Source organism: Mastigoproctus giganteus, chromosome 1 (genome assembly GCF_048544385.1).
Source record: "Mastigoproctus giganteus isolate SK-2022 chromosome 1, ASM4854438v1, whole genome shotgun sequence".
In the NCBI taxonomy this organism is placed as follows: Eukaryota; Metazoa; Arthropoda; class Arachnida; order Uropygi; family Thelyphonidae; genus Mastigoproctus; species Mastigoproctus giganteus.
Genome location: NC_143575.1, coordinates 241,976,283 through 241,994,168, shown reverse-complemented (window position 1 = coordinate 241,994,168; position 17,886 = coordinate 241,976,283). Strand labels below are relative to the sequence as shown.

Below are 17,886 nucleotides of genomic sequence, written 5' to 3'. Positions count from 1 at the left end.
ATTTGCTGCAACCAGTCAATATCATTTTACTGTCCAACTTCAATCCTATAGAACCAACTTTTCTTTCCTTATTTATTCATTCAACTTCTGTTTTCTTGAATAACCTTCCTTTATAGTATTTCCTGAAAATTACAATCTACAGAAGTTCGAGTCTAATGTTAACAAGTATCTTCTTTCAACCCATGCACGGTACAAAGTATTATAGGTTCTAAAAAAAAAAAAGTACCTAACCTATACATAACAATGATCCTTGAGAATTAAAAAAAATTTAGTATGGAAAACATATTTATTTAACCTGATATACTGTAAGATAGCAAAGTAATTATAAGGAATTATGGGAGATGTGGTTTCTTTCTTTGGCAATTCTTTACTTTTTATTTAATTTTAGTTTATTGTTTTTTATTAGTTATATTTTGTAGTTTACAATTAATATACCTATGTAAATCTAAGCAGACACCATTACAGAACTTTTAGTGTGAACCCCCAGGGGTTCATGAACCACCAGTTGGGAACCACTGGTCTAGTGCATAGTGCACCAATAAGACGTCCATCGGAGGAAGTGCTATACCGATGGACGGAGGTGGCACTATTACAGATCAACTTGTACCTGTTGTAGTATGTCTCAGTATTTTTCATCGCAGCATAACTATCCCATGCTATTTTTTTCTGCTCTATTTGACTGGCCAGCAGCTCCACGGTCATCCATTTTGACATACTCCTGGTACCACAATATTTTCGTAATGGTATATATGCAGTGATGGTTTCTGTGATTTTTGCTTTAAAAGTATTCCATAATTCAAATGTATTTGCACCCCCCCATCAGCAATTCATAGATGCTATATAGTTTTGAACTGTCAAAGTAACCCTCTTCTGAAGTTAAAACCCATGCCTTTATATTCAACTACTGCAATGTCTTCCAACTTATGATTGCATAATTACTTCCTGACGATTCCTGTACCTTAAGCCCTGTGACATCATCTGATTCGTTAGTAGAAGAAATAGCAAATGATGCAAGACAGCAAGCTTATATAGCATCAGCAAAAAAAAAAAAAAAAAAAAAACCCACACAGATCACCCATATGTAATCTCCAAGAATTTGTCTACTTCTCTGAATTTATTAATGTTATTTAAAGTTAGTTTAAAGTTATTAATGTTAGTAATGATGATGTCAAGAATATTCTCATCCCTTTCTCTAACATGCTGGTACAAATAATAATCATCTAGTTTGTTTTAAAAAAATTTTTTCCATAGTGAATTTCCCTCCCACTTATTCCACAATCTGAAGCAGATTAAAGTCACTCATAATAAGACATTCATGTTTACTTTCCCATTCCATCTATATGTAGAGACTTGTCACACTGCTGGTCTGTAAATTACTCCTACTCCCATTATAACTCTGCTTCCAACTGAAGCAGAGTTTTAACTTTCCCAACACAGACTCTATGCTGGCAGATGTAACTTCAGACTCAACAAAAGCCCTTTTTGTAATCGGGCTGCTTTGGATATAAGAAGTATGACCCCTTCCACACCTTGTATCTTCCCTAAATACATTATATATACCGTAGTGAAATTTGTCATCTTCAATTTCCAGGTGACACCACATTTCTCTTAGCACTATTATACGAGCATTAGTTGTCCTAACCAGGAGTTCAAATTCAGCCATTTTATTGACAACACTCCTGATATTACTGTAGACACAATTAAGACTAAGTAATTTTCTATAATATATTAATTACCCTGACACATCCCTTGAAGTTATTTAGAGTTGTATGTCAAGTTTTATCTTCCTCCTCATTGGAAGCATTTCTACCTTCAGAACATCTTACCAACATCGGGTGATGTGGGCAACAAACAAGAATTCTCGAGGTGAGTGCAAGCAATACCCATATCATCAGATAAATGCGGATCTAAATTGCTTCGACCCTCTAACTAGCAGTTTGCCTGAACCAGTAGGTATCCTTAATGATACTGGCTAAACTCCTTATCCCACCTTTGTTCAAATGAATACCATCTCTACAAAATAGATTACTTTTACGTACAAATGCAGGTCATGCTGACAAAATCCGCCCCCCCCCCCAGAGACTTGCAGATTCCTTCAAGTCTTGCTTTAATTCACAAGGCTTTCAAGTATATAATCCCTCCTATTGTGCCTGGACAGAATTGCAGACACACACATTCTGACCTAACTCATGGCATTTTTTCAGCACAGTCCTATATTTATCCAACAGATGGTCAGGTTGTGTACGTTTAATATTGTTAGTCTCCACATGAATAATAATGCTGTCTTTACTTTCCTTAAAATCTGACAATCTGTTGGTAGCATCATTATCAAATGCTCCTGGCAAACACACTCTGGTTATGGACCACCTATCTTTATTACAAAAAATGTTACCCATTTCCCTGACAATAGAGCCTCCCAATAAAACTAGATCATCTTTGACCAGAGCAGTCTGCACTCAACTATTTGGCAAATGTAAAGAAAGCCAACACAAGAATCACAGGAAATAACTTACCCAGAAAATTAGTTTCCCAATACCGCACTCTAGCGCTGCTTGCTCGGTAAACAGACGGTACGTGTTATCAGTCTGGAGCAGGGGTTGAGAACGATATATTGATTGAGAGGTAGGCATGCCAAATGATGTACTGATTGGTGCGTGAACAAAACAGACGATGATATCGGTTTAGTATCACTTGCCCTAATCTCAGACGGACTAATGGTCACTTGCCTCAATGGTAACTTGCCCTAATCACACATGCTCTAATGAATGCTTTCCATAATGGTGAAAAAAGGTCAGGTTACCTCCACTTGAATCCCATGGGATCTTGAACCCCTCCTGAAATGGGGGGGGTAACATGACCTTTTTCTTTAGAATCATGGGTGGACTAGTGCATAAATTGTTTATTAGCAAAATATTAATTTTTTTATTACTGTATTTTTAAAGACACTTGCACAGATACACATGTATCATATCAATACCTCAATAGCTATTCTTAATGTTAAAAAAACTTAACATAGGAAAAAACATATATATAGTGAATATATATATATATATATTCACTATATATATATATATAAAGAATATTTTCCTTTTTCGAAATAAAGAATATTTTGATCTAAATTAAGGTTAGATCAGGAAATACAGTGGATTCCGGTTATTTGGGCCACCGATTAATCGGAGCAGCCATTTATTTGGGGCAAATCTTTAAAAACAGAAACAAATCGAGAAAATAGCCAGGGTTTACTTCACTTAATTGGGACAGCATGCCATTTAATCAGGGCAGGAGACCGCAGCACTGGAGATTACCCTACGATTGTCTCCGATGGTACCACATGGTTCGGTCGAAATTCTGGCGGTCACAACCATAAAACAATTAGCAGTCACCTGTTTATTGAGCTTTTTTGTTAGTGAGATCTATCATAAACGGACAGTAAAGTCGATCTTACTGAATTTGCGATAATACCAACAGCTGGAATTCTGTGAGTTATTATGGTGAAATATGTTTACACTTCCATGAAATCTTCAATCATATAAAAAAATTAATTTTCAGCTCTTCTCTTCATACCTATTTTTAAAGCTTTGTAACTCATTACTCCGTTCTCACTTGTGCGTATAGTGTTACTTGCAGTTTGTGTGTGCCGTGTTCTTTGTTATTGATTGCTTATCTTTTTACTTAATTTTAAACCCCACCCACAAATGTCGGCGAACAGAAATGTCAACTAATTAGTACGTACATATTACAGTACATATTAATTATTCCGATTATCACGTATCATTTAATTTTTTAATTGGTAAGTAAGGTAATAAAGGGTAAAATTTGTGCTTAATATACCTTTGCTTTTATAGCCTGTGGATAATATTCTTCCTATTTTCGCTAATTAGAATCGCTTTTAATAGAATTAAAATTCAATTCACAAACGCTATCACAATGACCTGTGCTTACTGCACATCATATAGCGAACAGTACTTTACTACGTTGAGTTCATCATAACATGAGTTGATTGTACAGCGAACCAATTGTAAAGGGGTGGGGACATTGTATTTTTAACTATTTAAGTGAAAATTCGGATAATTGGGGCAGCCGCTTAATCGGGCCAAAATGCACTAGTTCTGATGTGTCCCAAATAACCGGAATGGACTGTATAAGGAAACCTTTTCTATTATTTCCTTACCCACCATTTAAGATCGGATTATGAAATATAACAAAAAATAAAGAAATCATTTCCTTTTTTTTGTAACCAAACCTAAATCAATAATGTAGTAAAAACACTCATAAACTCCAAAAATCTGCTTTTAATAATGAGAAAAAAATGAAGAACATAAAAATGAATGGAATGGAACTTTTTCAGAAAAAAATTTCATGAATACAAATCATATGGTTGGACCTCAATAATTTGAAATTTGATTAATAATATTCTGAAAAGTATCTTCATGATTTTTCCCATAAATTTGACACCACATATATTCCTTCGCGTGACCTGTTAACATATCTTTACAGCTGTCATTTCATCTTTTAGTCACACTTTTTAGTCTCTTCCACTGGGCTTCCATGTTATTCGTATGTGTTCCTGCATGTGGAGCTAAAAATGTTCCTCTTCCTAAGGCTGTAATATGCCTATATCCACACCATTCATCTGTTATGATGGTAGTATTTTTCTTCACTACTTTTCTAATAATGCGTAAAAGAGGTTTTTTTTTTCTGATTTTTTATGAATTTCATGAAGACGAATTTTGATTCTCTTTCAAATACTCCAAACACCCATTTCTTCTTAGCAGTTAAATTTTCATCTTCTGTGATGTTTTGGTTTTACCAATACAGTTTCGTCTGCTTCTACAGTTTTCCCCGATCTACCCAACTTAATGGGTTTTTTAACAACTGCAATTCACAAATATCCCTTAGTTTCTTATAAAACTTAATTGTTGTTACTTTCAAAATCTCCAGATGGAATGCTGTTGTAGTTACTGGCGTGCACGTTGACCAAAAGTATATAATATACGCCATCTTTTTTAATGGAAGTTTTGTATTTTCTATAAAACTATGTTTTAATAAAGAAACTTGTGCAGAACATTTTTTACAATACCAGAACTTTCCACATGACCCTGTTCGTGATTCAATTAGTTTAAAATAATCATTGCACTTAAAACAGTACAATTTCGGTCTTATGAATTTAGTTTTCATCAAAAAAAAAAATCAAGCGACGTTTTGTTGCTGCTGTTTGTTATTTGGTTTTTAGGAGCATTAGCAATTAAGGCCATATTGCTCCGGGGATATGCGGTGGTCATTCCCTGACCTTTCCGCATCCTCCGTATTTGGTGGTCACGGGCTTGAACCCCAGTCTAATCAAGAAGCGTGTACTATGCACTGCTGCTCCTGCCCACCTGGCTACGGAGGTGCCAAGCAATGTTTTATTTTCCTTACAAATTTCTTCCATCTTTAAAAGATTCATCGCTACAATTACCTGTTTACTGTTCATTACAAAACTAATTATGCACCGTTCTTTACTCATAAATACACATCATAATGCCAACCAACGACTACACAGTAGCTTGTCATCCGTCACGCCCACCACCAATCATTTCATTGTTTGCCATGCCTACCTGTCAATCAATATATCATTCTCGACTTCTGCTCCAGACCAATAACACCTATCATCTGTTTACCAAGCGAGCAGCACTAGAGTGCAGTATCGGGAAACTAATTTTCCGGGTAACTTAGCTGACGTTTCCCGTGGTTCTCGTGTTGGCTTTCTTTACCTTAGTCGACTATGCTTTTCTGGGACCCGAATCAGAGGTGAATCACTTGGCAGGTCGTGAGATACTTCAGTCTCTGAAAAGCTGCCAGTTACATTTGTTTCTAGGGCAAGCAGTTGTTTATTCAGTGACTCAGATTCTTCTTGTAATGCACCAAAATCTAATTTGAGATAGGTATACTCCTTACATTGGTTACAAAGAAAAGGATTATCAGTTGAGCTAGATCTGTCTACTAGACCAGCCTTATAAGCCTGCCCATCTTCACAAAATTTATGGGAAACCTTGCAGATCGCTTGGAATAATGTTGATCAAGACACTATTAGCCACTTAACTACCAGAATGCCACATTGTGCAGGGCAGTGATAAAATCTTGTGAAGATATGACAAAAAAATCAGTATAGCTGTTAATATTAATCATTTCAATATATATATATATATACACTTTGTATATATATATATTTATTTTTTTTTTTGCTGCAAATCTTTCAATGCTTAATAAAAAACCCTTCACTTGAGAAAGATTTGACATATCTTAATAAAAAACCCTTCACTTGAGAAAGTGACATATCTTTGACATTCTATTTCATACAACATAATCTGGCAGATTTTTGGTTCCATATTATCCCCATTTCACAAATAAGGCACTGAAGTGTTTCTTGTCATTTTATGAGGTGTGGCAACAAAGTTCCCAGACTGGTGCTGTTGTGACCATGTTTAAAGAGTTTGAAAATAAACACTAATTGGAATGTTGTAGTTCAATCCTCTAACAGATGGTTAGAGATTGTCTAGTAGGCTGAGAGGTTACAAGTAACAACCAGTTCGTTAGTAGCATTAATATTTCATGTCACGATTTTGCAATGGTGCAACAAATGAATATCAAATTTTGTGTGAACATGTGAAATGTTAAAAATTGTTTATGGTAATGAAACTTTAAGTCATACCAGTGTGTTCGAATGGTATAAGCGATTCAAAGATGGTTGTGAGGATGTTCGTGATGATCCAAGAAGCAGGCATCTGCCAACCTTGAGTGGTCAGAAGTGAGAGCGCAGTAGCATGTGCTCTTTGAGCAGACTGGGGTTCAAGCCCATGACTGCAAAATATGATTAATGTTTGTATTGATAATTAATTGTAAACTTCTCTGACCTGGTGGTCATGTTGGAGTATAAATGAGAAATGAGGACAGAGCTATGAAAGTTCAGGAAATTGTAACAAGAGATCATCAACTGATCCTAAGAAGGATGGCTGGCAAGTTAGACATGAGGATATGATTTTTAAAATTCTGCATGAAGATTTAGGGAAAAGGAAGGTTTGTGCCACACAGCCCCACGGATGAGCAGAAGCAACAAAGAGTGTCATCATGCAAAGACTTCATCCAGACTCGTCAGGAAAATCCTAATTTCCTCAACTGTACTGTCACTGGAGATAAGTGTTGGGTGTGTCAGTACAACACAGAGATGAAATATCAGACTTCAAATCATTACCAAAGCCCAAAATGTTTCAATTCAGAAGTCCAGGACGAAGACGATGCTTATGTTTTTTGACAAATAGGGTGTGATTCACAAGGAATCTCTACTGAGGGGGGGGGGGAAAGAGAGAGAGAGAGAGAGAGAGAGAGAGAGAGAGAGAGAGAGAGAGAGAAAATGCTGCATTCTATGTAAAGGTGCTTCAAAGACTACTGACACACATTTTCCAGGTGAGGCGAATTTCAGAAGTAGGGCAGCTAGTTCTTGCTGCATGACAATGCCCCTGCCCATTCTGCACTTGTTGCGAAGACATTTTTTGACAAAACATGGCATTTTACAGATCAATCATCCTCCCTACTCTTCTGATCTAGCACGCAGACTTCTTCCTCTTTCCCCAAGGTGAAAACTGCCCTCAAGGAAAGAGATTTCAGGATGTTGAGGACATAAAGATAGACATAAATGCTGAACTGAACATGTCTCTTTGGATGCCTTCACTGACTCTTTTCAGAAACTTTGAATGGAATCTATAAGGCCTCTGAACATTGCAGGAGGTATGCTGTACCATGGTGCCAGGATTGCATTCCACAAATCTACAAGAGTCCATGGTGAAGAATCTAAATGCCAGAGATGTTCCATGGAACATCTCTGGGATTACAAATCCAGAGAATTTAGCTGCCAAGGTGGTAACTTTTACATCTGGTGAACCACTCTCAAACAATACTGGCAATGTGGCAAGGCACATCATTCAGCTGTAACACATGGGTGCCATCCAGGAAGACAGTCACCATTAAGGGGTTATTAATTGTAAACCATCCATTATTCAGCCACAATGGATAGGAAATTGTTTAGCTTTCAGGCTGCAGTCCAAGGATATGAGGGTTCCAAGTGATTCCCAGGAAAACATCCACTATACTGAAACAGTGACGTCAAATGACTATTTCCATTGGACCAGGACAATGGAGTGATTCCTCTCTGTACTTTGTTGCTATATCCTCCATCTACTGTATAGTAAGAAATGTGATTCGTCGGAAAAGGTAATTTTTGCCCAGTCATCAATGGTCCAGAAACTCCATTTGTATGCAAACTTTAGGCATCATTGGTGATGGGTGGCTGCAAGCATGGGTACTTTGACACGGTGTCTACTTCAGAGGCACACACATACAAGAAGGGTTTGTTGGACAGTCCGTGGTAAAAATCGGTAATTGGTAAAAATCCGTGGTCAGATATTCACACCATTTTCCGTCTGTTGGCTTCCACAAGGCAGGACAGCCTATGTTCATCACAACCATTGCTAAAGTGTGGCCATCCAGCACTGGCTTGGCAACTGCTGCATCCACCACTGATCCTCTCTTAGAACACCTAGCTATAGTACTCAGTGAACAGCCCAGAAGATTCATGGTTTCTGTAATACTGCCATCCTTCAACTGGTACCTAAAAATCATTCATTTTCAAAGTCCATCAGATCACATCCCTTACCCATGTTGATCAAGTACTTCATATAAATAAATAAATAAATTTTCTGTTTATACTCCGGGGACAACTACACGGTCAGAGGAGTTCACAAAGTAGAGAGAATACAAGAAACAGCACCGTATTCAGCAGTTACGGGCTTGAACCCGGGTCACTCAAGGCATGTGTGCTTATGCACCCGCGCGCACCTGACCACTCAGCTACGGCAGCCTTTAGACTACATACAATGAACCTGCAGTATCACATTTTCTAGTTCTCACCACAACTCTTGCCACCAGGTGGGGAAGAACAGCCAATTGCTAAAATACAGGAGGAAATGATAAATGTTTTGACTGAACAGTCTATGCACATGCATGCACGCGCGCACACACAGTAATTTAAGTGTAACTGAACAACTAATACAAATAGCAAGGATCCAAAAAAAAAGGGAGAAAGGAACTGTGACCCTTAGTCTACTGAATCATCTTCCTGAAGTTTATGGACCACTACTTTAATGCACTATTGTATACATTTTTTACATAAAAAATTAATTTTCAAAAGTTCGATTAAAATGTATTGTATTGTATTCCTAGAATAATGCAGAGAAGACATCACTCCATACGTCCAACTGCCTGACTTTGAAGGTGGGCAAGATAGTCAACACCTATGAGAGGGTAAAATGTCATTCCACAATACTGCTACAGTTCATCAATGTTGGACATAACAGAAAGACATGACTGGCATTGCATTTTAGGTCAGCCACTTCTGCTTAGATTAAGAGTGTTATGTCATGTGTGATCCCTAGCACAATCATCAACTGTAAGCAGGGCTGTGATCTCGAGTCTCACTGAACTGTTTGCCTTTTAGTCCTATTCATCATCACAAATGTCTTCAGTGGCATAATGCATGGGTTGACTTGAAGCTAGAATAGTATTTAGTGGTGATCCATTTCAGGTTTTTTTTTTTTTTTTAGGAGCATTAGCAACTAAGGCCATATTGCTCCGGGGATATGCGGTGGTCATTCCCTGACCTTTCCGCATCCTCCATATTTGGTTCCACTTCAGCCTCTGTGTGAATGATGGACAAATGAGGGTCAAAAGATGCCTGGGAGAGGGACAGCGACAGAACACTCAGAGACAGCAACAGAGAGACACCCATTGCAAACTTCTAGGGTAATAGTTGGAGGAACCATTGAGTATGATGTGAAAACAACTATCATATTTGTGGAAGTATGAAAATCCATTATTTTGTTGAAAATGTTATAAACCCAGTGGTCATCCTGTTTTCAGCAAATATGAATAATGCAATGTTCTAACAGATGACAGCCATCCACACACTGAATGCGAAGGCCATTATCAGACTTGCTCTTTAAGACATTAATGTACTCCCATGGCCTGCGAGATCTCCAAATCTATCTCAAATCAAATATGCCTTGGAAGGTGCTTGATCTCAAATTCAATACCCGCACTTACAATTCCTGAACTCTGAGCTCAAGTGGAAACCAGCATGGAATGACATACAAGATAACATTCCAGCACTTCTTTGAACAAATGCATGCCAGAGTCATGCTTACATTCAAGCATGCAAGTTCAATCCCAATATTAATTTTCAACAACATAAACATTATTCATTGATATCTCAAGTAAAACTTATTATAATCTTTATTCTTGTAATACTTCTTATCACCAACTTTGGTCAAAATTGGATCACTGTTTTATGGTGTTCTAGTTTCCATATCCTTTAGTGTATTTCCAAATTTGTACAGATATTTAGTTTTACACAAAGACTGATAACTTTTATAATTGTTCATCTCATGATTACTCCACAAAAAACTTGCTTCCTAGTTAAACTGATAATAAATATAAGCAATTTCATTTAATTTCAAAATTTGAATTCCCAACAGATCATATTTAGTGCAACATGCTGAAACAGAAATACTAAAAAAGTATTATATTTGCTAACTAATTATAAATAGTTGCGCACTCTATGTTATTTTGAACAACAGTTTTTCATAATTTCCTCATCAGAGATTCTTTACTCACTTAGATAACACTACAGAGGCTAAAATTACACATTTTGCATCTCAAGAAAGGGCTTATAAAGGTCTAGAGAAGTTCTTTTAAAAATAAGTGTAGTCCTAAGAAAACTGACATTAAGTCTATGAAGTGCAACAAAACAGGAAAATTATTTTAACCTTTTGTGCCAGTTTTTCTTGACCACGTGTTCTTTTGCAAAGTATAATATAAAAGGGAAATAAAAAGTTAAGTAAAGAAACTAATTAGCAAATATTACCTCTGATTTAGATTTAACTTGATTCCTCCATTCTCTAACTTGCTATTAAGACCAACAAGTGTAAGATCTGGATGGGAACGCGATATAGACAGCCTGTCAACTCCTTTATCTCTGGAAATATTGGTCCCACTAACTCCCATTCCAAGACCTCTGTTTCCACTATTAATTTCAAAATCCTGTCCCTTATGATACTCTGGCAACCTCCACTTTGGATACTGTGGTGGAGGAGGCAAGTTGTTCAAGTCAAGTGGAAATTGCCTATGATGCATTTCCTTTGCAAGATGTTTTAAAACTTCTGACTGATCTAAATAATGTTTTGGTATTTCTGTAATTTCTTGAACTGAGTGCTCGGGAAAGGAACCTATCTGCTGGCCAAATAAACTGTTATTTCTAGAACTAACAAACTGAGATACAGATGAATTATCAATGTTAGACACATCACTGAGTGGAAACTGCTGAAGCATAGACTGGACACTTGGGCTGTACAAACCAGGAAAATGAGCTCGCCTTGAAGAAGTCTTTGGAGAAGGAGGGACACTTCCTCCTCCTTTAGGGGAATTACTTCTGTTCATATTAGTTCTCACTAGTGTGTTCAGATTATTTGGTCCGTTTTCACTATTTTCAGCGAGCCCTACATCTTGAGTAACATCACTGTTGGCATTTCCATTTTTATTGGCATAATTACTTTGACTATAAAATGGAGATGTGAATCCATCAATAGAACTATTATTGTGAATTATTAGTGTATTAGATAAGGTAGCATCAATATCGTCTGCTAACGTTTCTTCACCCTGCGGTTCTTGTCGTACACAATGACGAAGAACATTCTTTTCTTCAGCTGTAAGATTCTCAGTTGATGTAGAAATATCTGTCTCACTTCCAGAAAGGCTTTGTTGGAAACCTATAATAACAAAATTGTCTTTCAGATAATTATTTGACATTTTAAACCAAAATACAGACTTGTAATGACATGAAATTTTAAATATTCCCAAAATTTAAGTCTAAAGGGAAAAAATATATATATTATTAGTAACAGTAATATATTTTAATCTTGATAAGAAATCCTTTTTTCTTTATAAGTTACTTAATATAGAGATCCCCATTCCACAGCCATATGTGGCCCTCTGACTAACTTTGCTTGTCAGTGTTTTCCTACTGTAATAGGTAGGAATGGCAAGCACAGCCAGAGAGCACTGCTCCCCTTTGTTGAGTCCACAAATATGAAACTGACAATCAAACTCAAACCTGAATCATAATAAACACTGTTGCACAGTACCTGACAGGTGCTCAAATTTCTTTATTTCTAGGAAAAGTTTGATCTTTTTGAAATGTTCTTGCTGTATACCAAAGCTTAACCTTCCATGGATTGCATTAATTATTATATGTAATTTAATTTTTAATGAAGAATTAGAAAATTTAAGAATTCTGCTAAAAAAAATTAGACAAAATATAAATACAAAAGTATGTCTTTTCCAGTTTATAAAATCATTAAAGGTGCAAAATTTAAAAATTTCATGTGTATATATATTTCTGTTTATATATTATGTAGATAAATATTTTCAAAACACACATAGTAAACTTCTGTTATATCACTTTTGAAGGCATCGACCTCAAAGAGCACTAAAAGTAGAAAAGAATTTTAAGTGGGAGCTTTTTTTGGAGGTTATTTTTCATCAATATTTTGGGAGATAAACATTTTTTTCTAAGCTTTTCTTTGGCATGTTTATGAAGCAATGGTTCTTATGCAAGTTGAAAACTTTCACACTTAATGTGCTATGTCTGCTTTTGGCACCCTCAAACTTTCTCCACATGCTATTAAAGAGCATAAGAATTTTTAAAAAGATTTTATTAAACTAAACATATCTTGGGTATTTATATGACAGATTAGTACTAACACAATAATAATAATATCAATTATACACACAAAGATACTACAGTCGGTCCTCGTATAACACGATAGTTGCGTTCCTAGAAATCCTCGTGCAATGCAAAATCGTGCAATATAAACAACAGGCCCTATGGAAAATATAGGGTTAGGTGCCGACCACCCAAGATTAGACACACATTTTTAACCAAAACATTACCAAACACAATAAATAATCGTAATAAAACAGTTACAGTTGAAAAATGTAAAATTAATAATTTAATCATTTGAATTTAGATTCTTACCTTAAAAGTAAATGAAGACAGCTTGAGGGAAAGGGTTGAAGCAGCGTAATTATGGGGAAAGTGGCGGCAGATTGTCATCATTATCGGAATTGGGAGGTGGAGGAGATGCCGATGAAGACTTTGGACGAAATGTGGTCACACCAGAACTAGAGGGCTGCGGCTCATTTTCTGTATTTTTCTTGGGTGTTTTCATAAAAAAGACATCTAGTTTCTGTTGTTTCGCAGTCTTCCTCCTTTCGCAAAGCAGCTGCTTATATGGCTCCAAAGCAGACCGAATTGTATAAAGTGCTCTTCTGCTTCTTTCTGCATTATAATCGTTATCTTCTAGCCATTGCATACTTTTCTCAAATGAATTTAAAACTGAAGATAACTCTGAAGTACAAAGCGGTTTTATGGTGGTGTTCAGGCATTCAACTTCGTCGTCTTTCTCATCTTCCACCTGCCCTCCAGCAACAAGTTGTTGCAGTTCTTCAGTTGAAAGTTCTTCTTCATGAGACTGAAGCAACTCTTCTAAATCATCTTCCTCCAATTCCTCAAAGCCAACCTGCTTTGCGAGGGCAACACAATGTGCTTTTAATTTAGGAAGCTCATTTACAGGATCAAAGCCTTTAAAATCACGAATAAAATCTGGTAAAAGTGGCCGCCAAACACCATGTAAGCATTCTTTTGTCACTTCGTTCCAAGCCTCCACAATTATGTAAATTGCATTCTTAATGTTGAATCGCTTCCAGAAGTCTTTAACTGTTGGTGTATTTTCGCCCTCTGTTTCTGCTATCAGCATCTTAAATGTCCGTCTTGTGTAATAGTGCTTAAAAACAGCAATTACTCCTTGGTCAAGTGGCTGGATAAGAGATGTTGTGTTAGGCGGTAAAAACAGGATTTTGATGTTTGGTGACAGTTCAGCAAGGGTTGGAGGGTGACTTGGTGCATTGTCCAAAATAATTAAAATCTTAAAATCCAAATTTTTCTTTTTGCAGTAGCTTCGAAACACATCCTCAAACACATGTAGTAGAAGTTCAGTGAAGATCTGCCCTGTCATCCATCCTCTTCTGCTGTTCCTAAAGTAAACACCCAGGGTAGTCCTTGTGATCCCTTTTAACGCTCGTGGATTAGCTGCATGATAAACAATAACAGGCTTCAGTTTCAAGTCGCCAATTGCATTTGCTCCTAACATAACGGTAAACCTATCCTTAGCAGCCTTGAAGCCTGGAGCTCGTGCTTCCTCTCTTGAGATATATGTTCGTGATGGCATTTTTTTCCAATACAGTCCAGTTTCATCAAAGTTGAAAATTTGGTCCAGTGTATAGCCCTCTTCCTCAATTAGTTTTTTCAGTATCGGCGGAAATGCCTTTGCTGCTGCTTCATCTGCACTCGCAGCTCCACCTGATAATTTCACATTATGGAAAGCGTGACGTTTCCTGAAATTGTTGAACCAGCCACTACTGGCAGTAAAAGGAGGCACTTCTTGAGGGTTTTCAGCTTTATTGCTGAGGTCTTCAAATATTGCCAATGCCTTTGCTTTTATCGTAAGCAAACTTGTTACTGATCTCTTCTTTGTTTGATCTTCTATCTAAACAGATAAAAGACGTTCCATCTCTTCCAGTTCTTTGTGTCTTGATCTAACTGATTTTGTTACACTTTGTGTTGTTCCTGCTATGAAAGTTGCTTTTATTTTTTCTGCATTCTTTCTAATTGTTCTCAGCGTTCTCTCATTTAGGCCTGTAGCATGCACAATATCGCATGTTCTTTCATTCCGGTCAAAGCGTTTCACAATTTCATATTTTTCTTCTATTGATACAGTCGGTCCTCGTATAACACGTGTTTACATTACACGAATTCGATCATACACGATTTATAAATAGGGGAACGTTATCTTATATAACACGAACCGAATTCGCTTATGCACGATTCGCCTTTGTGTTTACAAGAAATGGCAGTCGAACGTGGAATCACCCCAACCGAACGCAACACGATAGGAATGAAGAAGATTCTGAAAATGTATTTGTGTTTTATATCAGTGAAGGGGAAACAATTTCACCATAATAACGTAAAAACCAACACAATTCCAGCTATTGATATAATCGCAAATGCAATTAGATGGAGTTTACTACCAGTTTATAACAGATTCCACTAGCAAAAACACAACTGGAAATTGTTTTTATTGTTTTATGGTAGTAACCCCTAGAAATGTGCTTTAGTAAAATGTGAGGTGTTAATAGTGTATCTCAGCCTTTACGGTGTTGTTTATTCAGTTGCTACACACGCGCAGCTTTGTTTATGTGTATCAAGCGTGCCTCCTCGTTTTGTAATTGCGCTTTATTCCCTAAAAATTAGTAAAATACTTAAAAGGTGTGAAAAGGAAGCGTCCTGGTGAAGACACTGCAGATTCAGAGAGAGAAAAAAAAAAAGCAATATCGATAAACAGAGGCGGACTGGGTCAAAAATTCTTAACCGGGAAAATTTCTTATTTTATGTTTATGGCCAAAATCACACCGGCCTCCGGCCCACTGGGGTTTCCCGGGTAAGGCTTATGGCCAGTCCGCCTCTGTCGATAGAGAAAAAAATATGAAATTGTGAAACGCTTTGAGCGAAATGAAAGACCATGTGATATTGCACATGCTACAGACCTAAATGAGGCAACGCCGAGAATTACAAAGAATGCGGAGGAAAAAAAAACACAACTTTCATAGCGGGAACAACTGAAAGTGTAATTAAAATCCATTAGATTAAGACAAGAATTGGAAGAGATAGAACGGCTGTCATCTGGATAGAAAATCAAACAAAAACAAGTTTGCTTATGATAGAAGCAAAAGCATTAGCAATATTTTATTACTTAATAGTCGTAATAAAATATGTAAGCATTTTATTACGACTATTTTATTTAATATAATAAATTTTTTACGAATAAAATACGTATTTTATTCGTAAAAATACTTTTTAGTATTAAAAGATACTAAAAATACTTTATTATAATATAATAAATAATAAAAATATTTATTATTTATTATATTATAATAAAAAATATATTATATTATTATTACGTATTTTAATCGTTATAAAATACGTAAGTATTTTATAACGATTAAAATTACCCGATTATTTATTGTGTTTGTTAATGTTTTGGTTCCAAATGTGTGTTCAATCTTGGGTGGTCGGCACCTAACCCCACTTTTCCATAGGGCCTGTTGTTTATATTGCACGATTTTGCATTGCACGAGGGTTTCTAGGAACACAACTATCGTGCTATACGAGGACACACTGTACTGCTTTTCTTTTTCTCTCTGAAGTATTTTCACCAGAACGCTTCCTTTTCACACTTTTTTCGAGTATTTTACTCATTTTTTTGAGAATAGAGCACAATTATAAAATGAACAAAAATGAGGAGGCAAGCTTCATATACATAAACAAGTAGCAACTGAATAAATGATGCAACGCCCGTGTACAACTGAATAAATGCAGTAAAGGTGTAAACACACTATTCTCACATATTACATGCTTATGTTTTACTAAAGCACATTTCTGGAAGTCACTACCATAAAACAATAAAAACAATTTGCAGTTTCCTTTTATTGGTGGTTCCTGCTAGTGGATTCGTTATAAACGGGTAGTAAAAGTCGATCTAATTACATTTGCAATAATACCGATACAGTAGCTGAAATTCTGTTGATTTTTACGTTATTATGTTAAATGTGTTTCCCCTTCCACGAAATCATAAAAACAAATTTTCAGAATCCTCTCTTCATTCCTACTGTGTTGTTTTCAGTTGTGGTGATTTCGCCGCGTTCGACTGTCATTTATTGTAAACACAAAGGCGAATCGTGCATAAGCGAATTACGTTCGTGTTATATGCAACATTGTTCCCCTATTTATAAATCGTGTATGATCGAATTCGTGTAATGCAAACACGTGTTATGCAAGGACAGACTGTACTTACTGTATCAGCAGAGAAAAATTGTTATAGAAAAAATTATGCTGTAGTGAAATTTTTTCTATAACAAAATTTTGCAGCGATTTATGCAGATTACAATTATCTCTTCATTAACAAATCTTTTTGCATGACAGTTACTGAATTATGAATTTTTAAATTCATGCCAGACTTTCTAATAACAGCTCTATTTCTTGGGGGTAAGATCAATATAAGTTGCTGTTATCACTTTTTGCTATTCAGAACTATGCCATAATAGAAATGCATCATATAATTAGCATAGTCAAACAGGAATCAAGACATTCTTTTAAATCCTCCCTCCCAAACGGCTGTCTTTATTACTTTTTCCTTTTCCTTAACTCTTTTTCCAGAGTTGCTTAGTGATCATGTGTTATGAGCATGGTTTATCTGAGTAAAAACTTAACAGATATACACTTTCACAAGCAAGCTTGAAGACCTGTTACCTGCTGAACTTTGTTTCAATAATGGATAGCTAAAGTTGGATTTGCAATTATGACAAGAATGCAATATTATTAAGTATACTGGGCTCATCATTTTGGGTTTTTTTTAACCTAATTTTTAAATTTGGAGACTCAGTAAATCATTTTTAATAAATTTTGAGTATAACTTCTTGTTTTACTCATATTATTTTTATTAACTTACTCAAGGGAAAGGAAAGTAATATTTTTTATACTTAACTATATTTATTTTACCCATTTTTAGCTTTAAATAGCTTTTACAGTTCACCCACTATGGACATTTGCTACCTATTAAAAAAAAATTTCCAAACTTTTTTTTTTTTTTTTTTTTTATGAAACCCCAAACACGAAAGGTATCA

At 36.0% G+C, this 17,886-nt stretch overlaps 1 protein-coding gene across 3 annotated transcripts in view; it reads right to left on the bottom strand.

Annotated features, from left to right (window-relative positions):
• Nucleotides 1–17,886, bottom strand: part of LOC150091707 (uncharacterized) — a 191,953-nt gene that overhangs the window by 129,272 nt on the left and 44,795 nt on the right. For all 3 annotated transcript variants that reach the window (XM_090376518.1, XM_090376511.1, XM_090376502.1), the window contains exon 3: nt 10,955–11,855. In XM_090376518.1, coding sequence (XP_090232644.1) covers nt 10,955–11,855 — 901 coding nt within the window. The remainder of the gene's footprint in view (nt 1–10,954; nt 11,856–17,886) is intronic.